Source organism: Pipra filicauda, unplaced genomic scaffold (genome assembly GCF_003945595.2).
Source record: "Pipra filicauda isolate LSUMZ 115617 unplaced genomic scaffold, ASM394559v2 scaffold91_size2508729_pilon, whole genome shotgun sequence".
In the NCBI taxonomy this organism is placed as follows: Eukaryota; Metazoa; Chordata; class Aves; order Passeriformes; family Pipridae; genus Pipra; species Pipra filicauda.
In genome coordinates, this window is record NW_024105109.1 from 2,383,415 (window position 1) to 2,396,896 (window position 13,482).

The 13,482-nt window shown below is 35.0% G+C and overlaps 1 protein-coding gene across 3 annotated transcripts in view; it reads left to right on the forward strand.

The window, feature by feature from the left end:
• The window catches only part of ATP2C1 (ATPase secretory pathway Ca2+ transporting 1), a 68,822-nt gene that overhangs the window by 41,876 nt on the left and 13,464 nt on the right, over positions 1-13,482 (forward strand). For all 3 annotated transcript variants that reach the window (XM_027733316.2, XM_039391238.1, XM_039391239.1), the window contains 11 exons: positions 568-643; positions 1,167-1,233; positions 2,322-2,446; positions 3,704-3,801; positions 5,221-5,316; positions 5,425-5,514; positions 6,932-7,036; positions 8,726-8,882; positions 10,132-10,302; positions 11,288-11,385; positions 12,969-13,019. In XM_027733316.2, coding sequence (XP_027589117.1) covers positions 568-643; positions 1,167-1,233; positions 2,322-2,446; positions 3,704-3,801; positions 5,221-5,316; positions 5,425-5,514; positions 6,932-7,036; positions 8,726-8,882; positions 10,132-10,302; positions 11,288-11,385; positions 12,969-13,019 — 1,134 coding nt within the window. The remainder of the gene's footprint in view (positions 1-567; positions 644-1,166; positions 1,234-2,321; positions 2,447-3,703; positions 3,802-5,220; positions 5,317-5,424; positions 5,515-6,931; positions 7,037-8,725; positions 8,883-10,131; positions 10,303-11,287; positions 11,386-12,968; positions 13,020-13,482) is intronic.

Here is a 13,482-nt window from a genome sequence, read left to right on the forward strand (position 1 = left end):
ATATTTTTGTTTCCTCTAGTGAAACATATCTTAGCTCTTGAACATGAAAGTAGTAATTGAATTCAGTGCAACAAAATATCCATAGCTGACTGAAAGATATTAACTGTGAAAATAATATTCTGAACCTGTCTAAATATTTACATAGTTTTCTGTTTGGCTAAATTGAATTTTCTACAGATGATTAAAAAATTCCTTTTGAGATATAATTTGCCTTCCATGACTTTAATGCCTCTGTTTTGAAAATCAGTTTTATTCTTCAAGAGCTCTTTGGTCTTGGAAGAAGTACTGTGGCTTTTAGTCAGCATGTTGTTTTGGTTTTCTTAAATTAAATTTTTAATATGACTTTTTGGATTAGATTTGTTGCAGACATCACAAAGCTCCCAAAGAATATTTCTAACAATTTTTTTTTTTTAATTCTATGAAAGAATAGTCTGTTTTCTCTAAGGAACGTATGGAAACATAGGGCATAACTGCACTTTATTCACTGACTGTCTTGAATTTTGCACCTGTGAAGTAGTATGTTGTACAGTTAATTTGTTAACTGCTGCATGTTTGCCATTTATCAAGGCTCCAAAGACACCTCTGCAGAAGAGCATGGATCTCTTGGGAAAACAGCTTTCCTTGTATTCCTTTGGTATAATAGGTAAGATAATTTATGTAAAATAATTACAAATTATTATCTAATGGAAACTAATGTGTAGGCCTGGGAAATGGAAGGCTTGATCTCTTTTTAAAAAATATTTTGGCTTCTGATTTTATTGGTCACTTTGAATTCATTCCACTAGTCATCTGAAAATTACTAATGTGACATAACTCTAATCATAAGGTTGTTAACTTGCTTCTTCCTGCAAATGTGCTTTTCTGACTTACTTTTTGTCCTTTAAATGCTTCCTTTTAAATTGCAATATGTCTTTGTATTCTGGTTGAAGGTGTGCATAAGTGAGTACCTCACTGTTGGTATGATTGGGCAACTTGACTGGCAGATACTTTCTTCACCTTTGCTATACTAATGGAATCATGCTTTGACAGTGAAAGAAGTAACAGATTTTTATAGGTAGCTCAATGATAAGCTGGGTTTTGGCTATTTGATGTCTTTTTTTTTTGTCCCCATGAGGCTACAGTACATGTTGGTTTTACGTTTTTCCCGACGACTATTTTCTTTATAGGCGTTATTATGCTAGTTGGCTGGTTGCAAGGAAAGCATATCCTTGATATGTTCACTATTGGTGTGAGGTAAGATTTTTGTTTTTAAATAGTGTAGATCATGCATTCCAGCAAATGTCTGAAAGCTAGAGATGTATTTTATAATATGCTTGCACACACTGCTCTTAACTTCACGTTAAATAATTAAAAATGAAAATGGAAAAGCAAATTCATACTTATTTTTAATGATGCAGTATGTTCCTGTCAGTCTCTTAAACTGTACATTTATATGGTGATTTCTGAGTGTCTTGGGGAACATCTGCAAACAAGCACTAGAGTTGTACAGTTTGAATTTTCATCACTGAGTAAATAAAGTAATTTAATAGTAAACTGTAATTTTGTAAGAGGCATCTGACAAAGCTAAGTTACTGCAAGCCTTATGTCATGTACTTCAATAGCTCATTTACTACCGTATTATACAGACTTAATCCCAGGGTGTTTGCTGAGAGCAAATTTGAATTTAGATGGTCTAACTCTGTACTCTTAGAAAAGTTGCTGAGATACTAATTACATGGACAGTGCATAAGGCAGAAGTGTTTCTTTAAATTCATGGTCAGACTCTGGATATTTACCCTTCTGTGGAGGGGAACCACCACCCCCCAGGAGATGCATCTTTGAGCATTGCCTAATGAGTTATTGTGATCTTGTTTACACTGTCATCATGTTTTTTATTTGTTTGTTTTTTAAGAGTGCCATTCCCTCACTTAAATTGCTGCCCCATTAAGATCTGGCAGTAGCCACTGTGGATCAGTTGTGGCATTTCTTAGTTCTATTTAGTGCTGACTACACTTATTCTTACCAGTTTGGGCTGCTTTGCATAGCCCTGATTAGTATTTTGTGTAGGCAAAATACAATCGATTTCTCCCTCACCCCAACATTTCTTCATACTTTTGCATAAATAATGAGTAGAAGTAATCTATTTCATTTTTTACTGTCTTTAGTTGATATGTTTTAATGAATGGTATACATCTAGAATCACATGGCAGCTTCTTCCTTTCAGTTTTAACCTCAGTGACCAGACAGCTACAAAAACAGTGTTCTGAACTGTAAATGCATAATTACTATGTAATCTTGTGTAATATTCCAAAACAAGATTTGTATATTTACTTTCATTACAGTTTGGCTGTAGCTGCAATCCCTGAAGGACTCCCAATTGTGGTAACAGTGACATTAGCCCTTGGTGTGATGAGAATGGTGAAGAAACGAGCTATTGTAAAAAAACTGCCTATCGTTGAAACTTTAGGTATGACTAGACTAACTTAGAGATAGTATTTTGATACAAATGTTGGAAATCAACAGAAGAATTGATGACTAAAGATAAAAACAAAGCAGGTATTCTTATTTTGCTAGCAGTGTGGAGGCATCTTTAAACATTTTTAAATCGAATGGGTTATTACACAGTAGCAATTCAGGTAGATGTTTCTGTGGGCCTTCTAATTACTTAATTTTTTGAACTGAAATGAGCAGTTAATAGCATGCCATGCTAGCAATACTCTAAACTGAGTGATTGGCCATACAGACTCTTTAAACTTGTTTGCTGTAAGATGTTCCTGTTAAATAAGACTTGTGAAATTATTTTCAAACCAGGAATTTTTGGTGTAAATTTAGGAACGATATTGACAGTAGAAAACAAATCCAGATTTGAATATTAGAAAAAGCTTTGTAATCATAGTGCACCTTCAGGATGTCGTGCTGCTCATATTAAAACTTAAAATCATTTAAAAACATTTAAGCTCAAAAACATTCAGTGTGCAGGTTGAATTGTAAAAAATGTAAAGCACGGAACATGGAACAGAAATAGAAATACTCAGTTAAATAATTCTGATACATTTGAATTTCTTTTTGCATTTGAAGATTGGAAATATTTTTTCCAATGCCTCTAGTGGAGTTTTGTTAGTGTTGCAAGGGTTTTTGTTGCTTTTGCAGTTCCTGCTGTCCTGTCCAGAAACGTCAAGATGCTGCAACAATCTATCCGAATCTCCATTTCTGAGTTAAAAAGGCATACAGAAATCTCACATTTTTGTAATCTTTTCAAGCTTATTGAAATTTGCAGGCTTATCAGTAAGTCACACTTGTGTGACGAAAGTGTTGTGGCTGGTGTTAGATAGATCTTGTACTTTTTAATAAAGAGGAATGACCTGCTGTAAAGCAGGGCCTCAATTTTCCTTGTCACCAGGAATCACAATTGAGATTTCAGTAATGTAGTTTGAGATACAGCAGAATAAAATAAAGGAGAAGTAGTGAATGGAAGGATTTTGGATGAGTTGTGAACTTTGGATTTTAATTAGGTTTTTTCTGTTTATTGGACTAACTTACAAAGTACTTTGTACGATTATTCATTAATACTTGAAAATTTGCTGTCTTTTGTTAAATCTCACTTTTTTTGTTTCACAGACAGCTGCAGTATTTCTAGAAATTTGCTTGTCTTGAATACTTTTGGCTTTGTAAGTTACGTTAATTCTAAACAAGCATTGCCTTAAATGTTAATTGGTTATTTCAGGTTGCTGCAACGTAATTTGTTCAGATAAAACTGGAACTCTGACAAAGAATGAAATGACTGTTACCCATATTTTTACTTCTGATGGGCAGCATGCTGAGGTATGTAGTGTGATGCTTAGGCTTGAATTTTCCTTTTTCCTTTGTTTTGTATATCAGCTCAAACATGCTTGAATACACTGCAGGTAAAGCATCTGTCAAGAAAGTGTAAATTTACTGCACCAAGCTCCTGTCCCTCAACTTCCATCCATTTCTGTTCTTGAGTTCATTTAGTATTGCAGCCTTTGAGCTGTGTTATCCAAGCCTTTTCTGGTTACAGAAGAATTTTTTTATATAATATGTTAAGTTCTTATATCTCTTGATGGCTGTACATCACAATAAGAGACAGATGCTGAGATACAGCACAAAGGCAAGTTGAGAGATTGTGTTTTTCTTCAGTGTAGAAAGTTGAGGCTATTTTACTGTTTCAGGTGCATAAAAATAAAATTTACGTTACAAACATTTAAAATGTGAATATATAGCTTTTGGCTAAAAGACAGTTTATTGTGTGAATCCTTCACATTGAATATGTACTATCATTCATGTTTTTTTTTTTTAATAATAGATGGAGTTGGAAGTAGGAGTAGGACATGAAAGAGTGGTTGTTGAATTTGGGGAGTTGAAGTAATTGCACAAAAGAGAAGCAAAAGCAGCAGAGTGGAAAAGCAGTGAGGTGTGGAACTGGGAGTGTTTTAAATAAGTTCTTGAATTCTCTAGCTCCTTGATCAGGTTTTGTTTTCATGGTACAGTTAATAGATAGTCTTGTTTTCTTTTGTAAGCATAAATACTGGCATTTTTTCGTACTGTTTCCTATTATTTATCTATGTTTTCTTATATATCCTGATAGCTATTTTTTTATTGTTCGAATACTGTAGGAATACTGTAACTGCTTTTCTTTTACTACTAGCACAGTTGTATCTGAGTCAAATCAGCTCCTTTATCCTAATGGAAAAAGAACTTAAAATGACTCTGAAACATATTAGCTGTTAATGCTGTAGACAGGAAGACTTTTTTTAGGATCCTAGTGGGATGCCTGGTTTTTATGCACTAAAAATACAATTTTACTGGTTTTAACGCTTCCCTGAAGTCTCAACTGAGAGGCTGTTCAACTGATTTTTTTTTTTTTTTCTTCTTACTGGATGAAAGTAGGACTCTGCTCTATACTTCCATTCCTCTGCAGGGGGTATGCATTATTAACCAGGGTAAAGATGAATAGGACAAAAAAATTAGACAGCAAAAGAAAGGGAAAAAAAAAGCATGCCTAATACTGTAAGGAAACAATATACACTGCATTTATTTATGCTAAAGAATAAAATCGATACTTGTTAAAAAAATTAGTCTCTAATGTATTTCATTGAACTCAGAGTGTTGCTGCATTAGAAGCTGAGTAAGAAGAATCCATGCACCCTGAGTAAAATCAGTCATTATGACTGGACTTTTAAAATTTTTCTGTAGTTTATAGTTTGGCTGCTTGTTTTGCAGGTTACTGGAGTAGGTTATAACAGGTTTGGAGAAGTGATGCTCGATGGTGAAGTTATTCATGGTTATAACAACCCATCCATTAGCAAAATTGTTGAGGTAAGATCTTGGCACAGAGAGGTGAGTTTTAATTGATGATGTCGCACAAGAGCTTTGTATGGCATTTACTTTCTGTTCTGTTTTCCCCTTTCCTTCCTCAACTTTTAGGCTGGTTGTGTGTGCAATGATGCTTTGATTAGAAACAACACACTGATGGGGAAGCCAACAGAAGGGGCTTTAATTGCACTTGCTATGAAGGTGAGTACCTGATGATGCTTTTTCGATTCATAGCAGGTGGGAAGTATGCAGAAATGTGGTTTCATTTTTCTCATTTTCTTTTCCTTTGGGTCTCCTAGATTTGTTGTAAATCTTGGGTGTTCTAATGGATAATAAAAAATACCTAGGACTGAAGTAAAATCTCTATTTTGATCTTCTTGCACTTAGTACTGTCTTTTTACCTACCACAAACTAATTTACCTGTTGAATGTTGATTGTGATGTCTCTTTCCTACTTCTTATCAGAAGCAGTGAGAAGCTGATAACTGATGTATAGGTGCCTGCAGCATTTATAGCTCCCTTCAAGTGCAGGGTGCAGCTAGTTTGAATTGTGGACACTGTGCTGAAATGTTTGGGGTTTTTTGGTGGGGGAAGAATGGAGGTGTTGTTCCTTTTTTTTTTTTTCTTCTGTATAATGTTGTGACACACCCATTACAGCTACTGAGAAATGTGACAAGGCACTTGATTTAGCACTTGATTTTTTTTTTTTTGTCTATGATGGTGAATGAACTCAAGAACAGTAAAAGATGAAGGTATGACAGTCTTTCCCTGTTTAACTCAGGCATAAGTTGTAACTATCTTTTTGCTGAGACTCATTTTAAGTCCCCAGTCTTTGACTGGAAAGGACAAGACCAATGTTATTTTGACAAGTGTGTAGAAACTGAAAAGAACAGGAATCTTTCACATCTGTTGCTGGAAAGGGAGGTAGTGATGGGGCGGAAGCTTTGTAAGTACTAAGAGTGGTTTATAGCGGGCTGCTGTTTTTGTGTCTTCTTGGATTGGCATTTTCCCTTGGAGTAGGTTAAGGGTAGAGCCTGGAATGCAGCGAATTGCATCAGGGCTGGGGACAGAATAGCATTTGAAATGAAATGCATTTTGTCTGGAGTCTTCATGGTTAGTTTCAGTTTAAATGCTTGGGTGATCCTGATCACTGAAAAAAAAGTCATTTCAGATTCGGTCATTCAAACTTCAAATCAGAGTCTTGCCTTCTCCAGACTTTTTGCCATAGTCTTGTGTTACAGTTTTGGAGGCACTTCTAGCAGAGAAATTATATAGAAGGTATTTAAAAAAAAATGCATTAGGGTGATAGACATTTTTTGTCAAACCAAGAACTATATTGCTATACATTGCAAGACTTATCTTTGGATCAAAGATAAGAAATAGTGTTAAATGGTCTGACTCATGCTGAAACCTGATAGAAGATGGTAGGTGCTTTCACTGCTGGTTTGTCAAAAGTCTACCTGAATCGGAATAGTGTACACAAAAGCAACTTTGGAGATGAAACTGTTTTTTAACGATGTGATGTTTGTTAGCTGAGGTGTCTCAACAAGTCAACAAATTGCACATCTGTTTGAAAAGAAAAGGTCCTGACATTGTGGTGGTACTTCTGTTCTATACAGATGGGTTTAGATGGGCTCCAGGAAGACTACATAAGAAAGGCTGAATATCCCTTCAGCTCAGAACAGAAATGGATGGCCGTAAAATGCATTCACAGAACACAGCAGGTAAACTTCAATGATGATTTCCTTGTGCACTGGCTTTGTGGAACATTTATCTACTTTGATTAATATCCTAATTTTTCCCTTCAGAAGTTATGGCAAGCTGGCAGTAGTGCACAGTCCTGGAAATAGGGTTTGATAAAAGACACAGTTTTACTTTCAAGCTCTGAAGTGGAGATAAGGAATAGCAAGAAATTATTTCTTTAGAAGGCATACTGGGAAATTATTTTAAGTATATTGAAAGCTGATGCCTTGAATGTAGACCTGCCTGTTTTTTCTTCCTTCTCCCTCCTCAAACATCTAAAGCAATTCTGCCAGTCTTCTGCTGTTTCAGTGCTGCTTAGTTGCATAATGAATTAAGAGCAAGAATATGCATTGATGTTCAGTAGTAAAATTTCTTTTGTTTGAAAACAGAGTTTCTGGTTTTGATGCAGACCTCATGTCCACAATGTTGACAAATTTTATCCTGGATTATAATACAATTTATTTAACCTATTTTTCTGTCTTCTGGTGCTTTCCAATACATACTTGCTTTCATGTTTCATTTAGACCAATCTGAATGGTTTTGTTACAAGTATTGACATAATCTCTGCCAGTCTGATAACTGGAGCCTTCTAGACACTATGTGCAACAGCAGACTTTATATTGGATTTATGGAAAATTTCCTAGTACTTCTGACCAAAACCAGGCTTGCTGACAGTGTTCAAGTATCACAGCAAAATCTTTGCTTTGGGAGCGAAGCATTTGACTCCTTTTATTTATATGGATTATATGATTGATGATTCATGTCTGTATACAGAGTGGTGAGCAGGAATAGGTATAAGATTTTAATCTTACAAGGATTTACTGTGTCTGTGTTTTGGAATCAGCAATTTTATGAGATTGTTGAAAAATTGGTAACAGATTTAAAGGGAGCATAAACTATTTGAGGGCTAAGAAAATACAGTGGGTTTAGAAACCTGGAGCTCTATCACTTAAGCCTATCACGAAAGATTGAAATAACTTGACTACTGTGCATAAATACCTTCACAGGGAGAAAATAGATACATTGAAAAATGCTTTTTAGTTCAACTGAAGAGAAGGTGAGTGATCGGTGATTGGAAATTGAGCTGAGGCAGCAGTTCTTAATGGAAAATGGGGGAAGGGAAGGAATGAGTTGATTTGGCGTTAGAGTTAAGTGTTTGAGGTAGGTGGTGGACTCGCAGTCTCTCGATATCATCGTATCAAGGCTAGATGGCTACCTGGAAGATATTAGAGTTGTTAGGCCTGGTACAAGGATGCAGATGATGTTTATTTACCCGTGCAGCTGGTCCGACGATGAGCTGAAGGTTTTTCAGGTCTAATGTTCTGTGTAGGTTTAATTTCTGTCCTTCACATGGCCTCTTTAGTCTGTAAAGTGACTTTGCATGGCCTCTTTAGTCTACACTGTGACTGTGTCTAATGTGCCTTATGTCTACTGAAATGAGATATTGATTGTTAGCTTTGCTCTTTTGACATTACTGCTCTTGAACAAACACTGTGTAGAGATACTTAAAAGAACAGAATTTGTGTTTACAAGGTTGATTTTCATTATGTTCTGAAGGCTCTAAGCAAAAGTACAGATATGCCATTCTTATGTGTCCATGTGTGTATGTACTTGTGTGTGTGTCCTTATATGTACACATGTGTGCACACAACAATTCTTTTTCCTTTCAGGACAAACCCGAAGTTTGCTTTATGAAAGGTGCTTATGAACAAGTCATTAGGTACTGTACATCGTATAACTGTAAGGGACAGACCCTACCTCTTGTTCAGCAACAGAGAGAGCAATACCAGCAAGAGAAGACATCTATGGGCTCTGCAGGACTTAGAGGTAAGGCTGTTTCAGTGTCTCAAAATAACAATTTTTTTTTTAAATGGTACTGCTTACTGTTTAAAAAAACCCCAACAACAAACAAGAGCAACCAAAAACACTAGGATCTTTTTTTTTTATTCAGTAAGTGCCACTGGGTTGTTTTAATTTTTAGGTCTGTATAATAACGTGATTAATTTCTCACCTGCAAAGGGTGAGAAAAGGCACTGTTGGTTCCTGTCATGCATGTGACCATAACTGAATGATAAATTTTTACTTAATAGCTTCCATACCTTATTATAGATGTCTGTGGACTTTTTTGAACATGGATGTGTTTATTTTTCTGTTACTTTGGCTCCTTCCACCTTCATGAGTTAGGCTAGCACAACTGATTGCAGGTCAGAAGATGCCATTATGATTATCTTCTATGTTAACAAACTGTGTAAGATTTTAAATATAACAGAAAATATTTTTCAGAAAATGATTGTCAGGAATTGATTTGGGACCAGGATTATACATGACTGGCTTTCTTTGGCCTCTGTAAAGAGAACTCTAGGCTGTTAAGTCCATACACAGCTTCCCACACCACCCCCCCCCCAAAGTGGGGATACTCTGTGGTTCAGGAAATTTCTAAGATGCAAATTATTAGAATCTGAGAAGATATGCTAGGAGGGGCATCTCCTTGTGTTGTTTTGTTCAAACAGTCATTCTTTCTGTCTGTCAAACAAAAATCTAGGATAATGTTTTGAAAAAAGTGAACTTGCTTTTTCCTTGCAACTCTAATGTCACTTAAATCTATTTGAATTAAGAATCCTACTGTAAAAGGCATTCCAGAAAATATTCAGCATGTACTCAATGAAATCTTCCTCTATAAAAGGAAAAAATGCCAAAGCAGAAAATAAATACATTAACCAATCCTCCCTTTCATCCTTGTGCATAAAAGAAATGTACAGAGAAAGCACAAAGCTAGATGTTGTTCTCTTTACACACAGTGGAAGTATAAACTCCTTCAGCTGAGAAGGAATAGGAAAGTTATCTTCAAAATCTGGAATACAACTGTTTGGTAAGAAGACTACTCTAAAAGACAGGCATATACATAAGTAGGCTATTCTGAATATTCAACATATGTTGCTAAAAAGGTTCTAAAAAGAGGAAAATGGCTATTCCCACCCTTTTGCTTTATGCTGACCTACTAGTTTGAAACAGTTGTTTTAAATGCTGTGTAAATGTTATTTTCAAATTGTAACATTCTTTCTTTGTTTCCCAAAAGTTCTGGCCTTAGCTTCTGGTCCTGAGTTAGGACAGCTGACTTTTTTGGGACTTGTGGGAATAATTGATCCTCCACGGACTGGTGTAAAAGAAGCTGTTACTACACTGATCACATCAGGAGTTGCAATAAAAATGGTTACTGGAGATTCACAGGAAACCGCAGTTGCCATCGGTATGAATAGGCCACTTTCTTTCATTTTTTACTTTTTTTTCTGTTTAGCTAATAGCTGTGAAGTGTGAGTATTAAGTCTTTAATATTTGTGAGTTTTGTATATTAGGTTAACGGGTGGCACAGTGGAAATAGCAGGAGAGAAAAAAATCAAACAAAAAACTCAACACCCTAGCCTGAAGTGGTACTTTGGTTTCTTCTTTAACTGTAATTTCTCTAATTTGGTTAATATGACGTTTACTTTTTGAAGCTATGTATTTTCTTACTGTATTTTGTTATAGCATATAGTTGATTTCTGATTCTGACACTCTCAACACCACCTTCCTTACACTCAGCTTTGGATATCTGCCTCGTGGCAATGAGGAGGAACTAAAATAGCCAGTGACAAGGAATATTGATCTATGGCACTTTAATGCTGTCCAATACAGTTTTGTCCATACAACTAAGTTTGAAGCTTAAGTACTATTTAAGTATTATAAATATTTAAACAAACAACTTCTTTTTGCAATGTACTGCATTAAAGTACAAGTGCTTTAGCCAGAATGTGAATTCTTTACAAACAGGATGGTGAACAAACAGTTGAATATGCACATAAAAAGTATACCCCCAAATTTGCAGTACTTTCTCAGAGGTTTTTTTAACTTATCTCCCCGATGTTATTTTTCATTTTCTGTCTTGTTATTTTTGAACTGTGAATTCTTTGAGAGTACTGAGCCCTTGCGTTTGTTTATATGAAACCTAACAGAATGAGCTACAAACCTTTAGACCTAAAAGACTAAGCAAATAAATATCTGATTAGAATAGACTCTGTAGCATGTTTTTGTTACTCAGGAGTTCAGATAATTTACTCCAATGTACTGAATCAATAATGTAGTAAGATGGTCTGATCTTCTGCGGAAAATATTAGGATGAAAAAAATATAACTGGATGTTTAACATGTTAAATGGATAAATTATTATAATATGTCTTTTATATTACTTATTTACAGCTAGCCGACTAGGGTTGTATTCCAAAAATTCACAGGCAATATCTGGAGAAGAAATAGATGATTTGGATATTCAGCAGCTTTCTCAAATAACACCAAAGGTTTGTTTTTATATACTACTTACCGAAATGCAGTAAAAGATACGTTTATATATTGAGAAATGCTTTTGTTCTGTGGAAAGCTAAAGTCTAACTTCTGAGACACAGATAATATTGTTCTAATAAATATCTTTTGGTCTGACATATGACAATATGAACATTTTTTTCTTTCAACTTAATTATCTTTTTAGTGGGTTTATTATTTTTGTCTCTTTTAATGATTCAGTATCTTTATTGGAATGTTCATTTTGCTACCTCTCAGTGAACATCACCTTTTTGTATTATTAGATTATTTTATTCCTAAGTAACCCTGCTCATATATATATATATATATATATTAAAGACTATATATATATATATATAACCTTACAGTCTGCATGTTCAGACAGTCCACTGTTTTATAATCTGTAAGAGGAGCTGTCTGTGTTTTTAATGGTTTTAATCGATCTGAGGTCACTGGTTGAGAATTTTGAAAGAGTCTATTTATTAAGTTACTGCTTAATAGTTTTTAGTTATTAAATAACTAAATGGATTAACCAGTGTCAAAGCTGTAAATGTGAAGGCATAATCAAATGCAATTGAAGTTCAGGTTTAGCTGTGTTGCAAGATTTATGCATCAAAATGCTGCTCTGTTTGCAAAAGACTGTAAAATTAGACTGCAGCATGCTTAAGTCTGATATGAACAAGCCAAAAGCCAATATTTACAATCAAGAAGTGTGCTGTCAGCTACTTGTCTTTCCTTAGTGACTCACAGAAGCTTGGAAAAAAAAGAATTGTGTGGCAAGTAGTAATTTTTAGTTTATTTGGCAGTACTTGTTCTTAAGGGCTCTCCACATTAAATAACTGAAATTACTGCAAATTCACTGAGGCATGTTTGACCCGAGACCCAATTTCTTTTTGAGGTGTTTACTTAAAATCTTATTAGGAACTAATTAAAATCAACTAATAAGATTGATATCTGTATGCAGTCTAAAGTGACTATTGAGAAGTCTGACTTCTTGTTAGGCTTTTTAAAAAGGAAAAATACTAACTGTATGGAGTTTATGGAAAACTAAATTCCATGTGCTCAAATTTCAATTTACAGAGAAATCAAGAGACCAAGAAAAATCTGAAAATTATTCCTTCTAATCTGGAGTCTTTATTAATTAGCTATGAAATGTCAATTGTTAATATTGTGATACAGAAACTGGTAAAGTTGAAATATACTGAATAACGAGCCACTAGTCCTGACAAGAGAAAAGCACATTAATTGTAGAGTCAGCATGGCAATTGCCTGTGTGAATTTAGTCAGGAAGGCCAGCAGCTGCTGTAACTCAGTTAATTCATTATTTTAGAAGGTTTCTAAATTGCATATTCTATCCTGAAATAAGTAGCACCAACTTTGTTTACCAGAATGCACTTAGAATCTTATCTGGAATTAAGGATTTCACTCAATTAAAAAAACAGCTCACTGGTGCTTCAACTTTATAGCCAACAAGAATACAGTTGGCCCTTGATAGTATTTTTTATCCTCTAGTTTTATAAAATCCAGTGCAATTCTTTTTATTTCTCAAATTTTCACTGTTTCTTCTTTGTGCTTTTAACAGGTTGCAGTATTTTACAGAGCCAGTCCCCGACATAAATTGAAAATTATAAAGGTACGTCTCATAGAGGCTCAAATCCTGGGCTGTTGCTATGGGTATTGCCTGTGGTGCCTTTACTTGAATTATAATGTGCTACAGTGTGTCGAGATGAAATCAGAAGTGCATCTGCTTTGAAAGTAAAGTATGTTTGAAAATATTACCTAGAAAAGTGCATAGTGCCCATAAGGAATAGGCAGCTACTGGTAGGGCAACACTGTGCTTTCTTCTGTGGAGGGAGCTGAGGATTGATCGAGATTTTATGTCACATTGCAGTTGAATTGACTGGGAACTTGAAAGAATCGTATATCTGATTCCTCTCAGACAAGATAAAAGGGCCTGAATTTCAAGCCATGTCTGTGGCAGTGCTTCTGTACAGAAGTTAACAAAAGAAGGTAGCAAAGAGGGACATACTCAGTGTAACAATTGGTACAATCAAAAAAGAAACAAAATGGAGAAAGAAAGAACACTGAGACAGCTG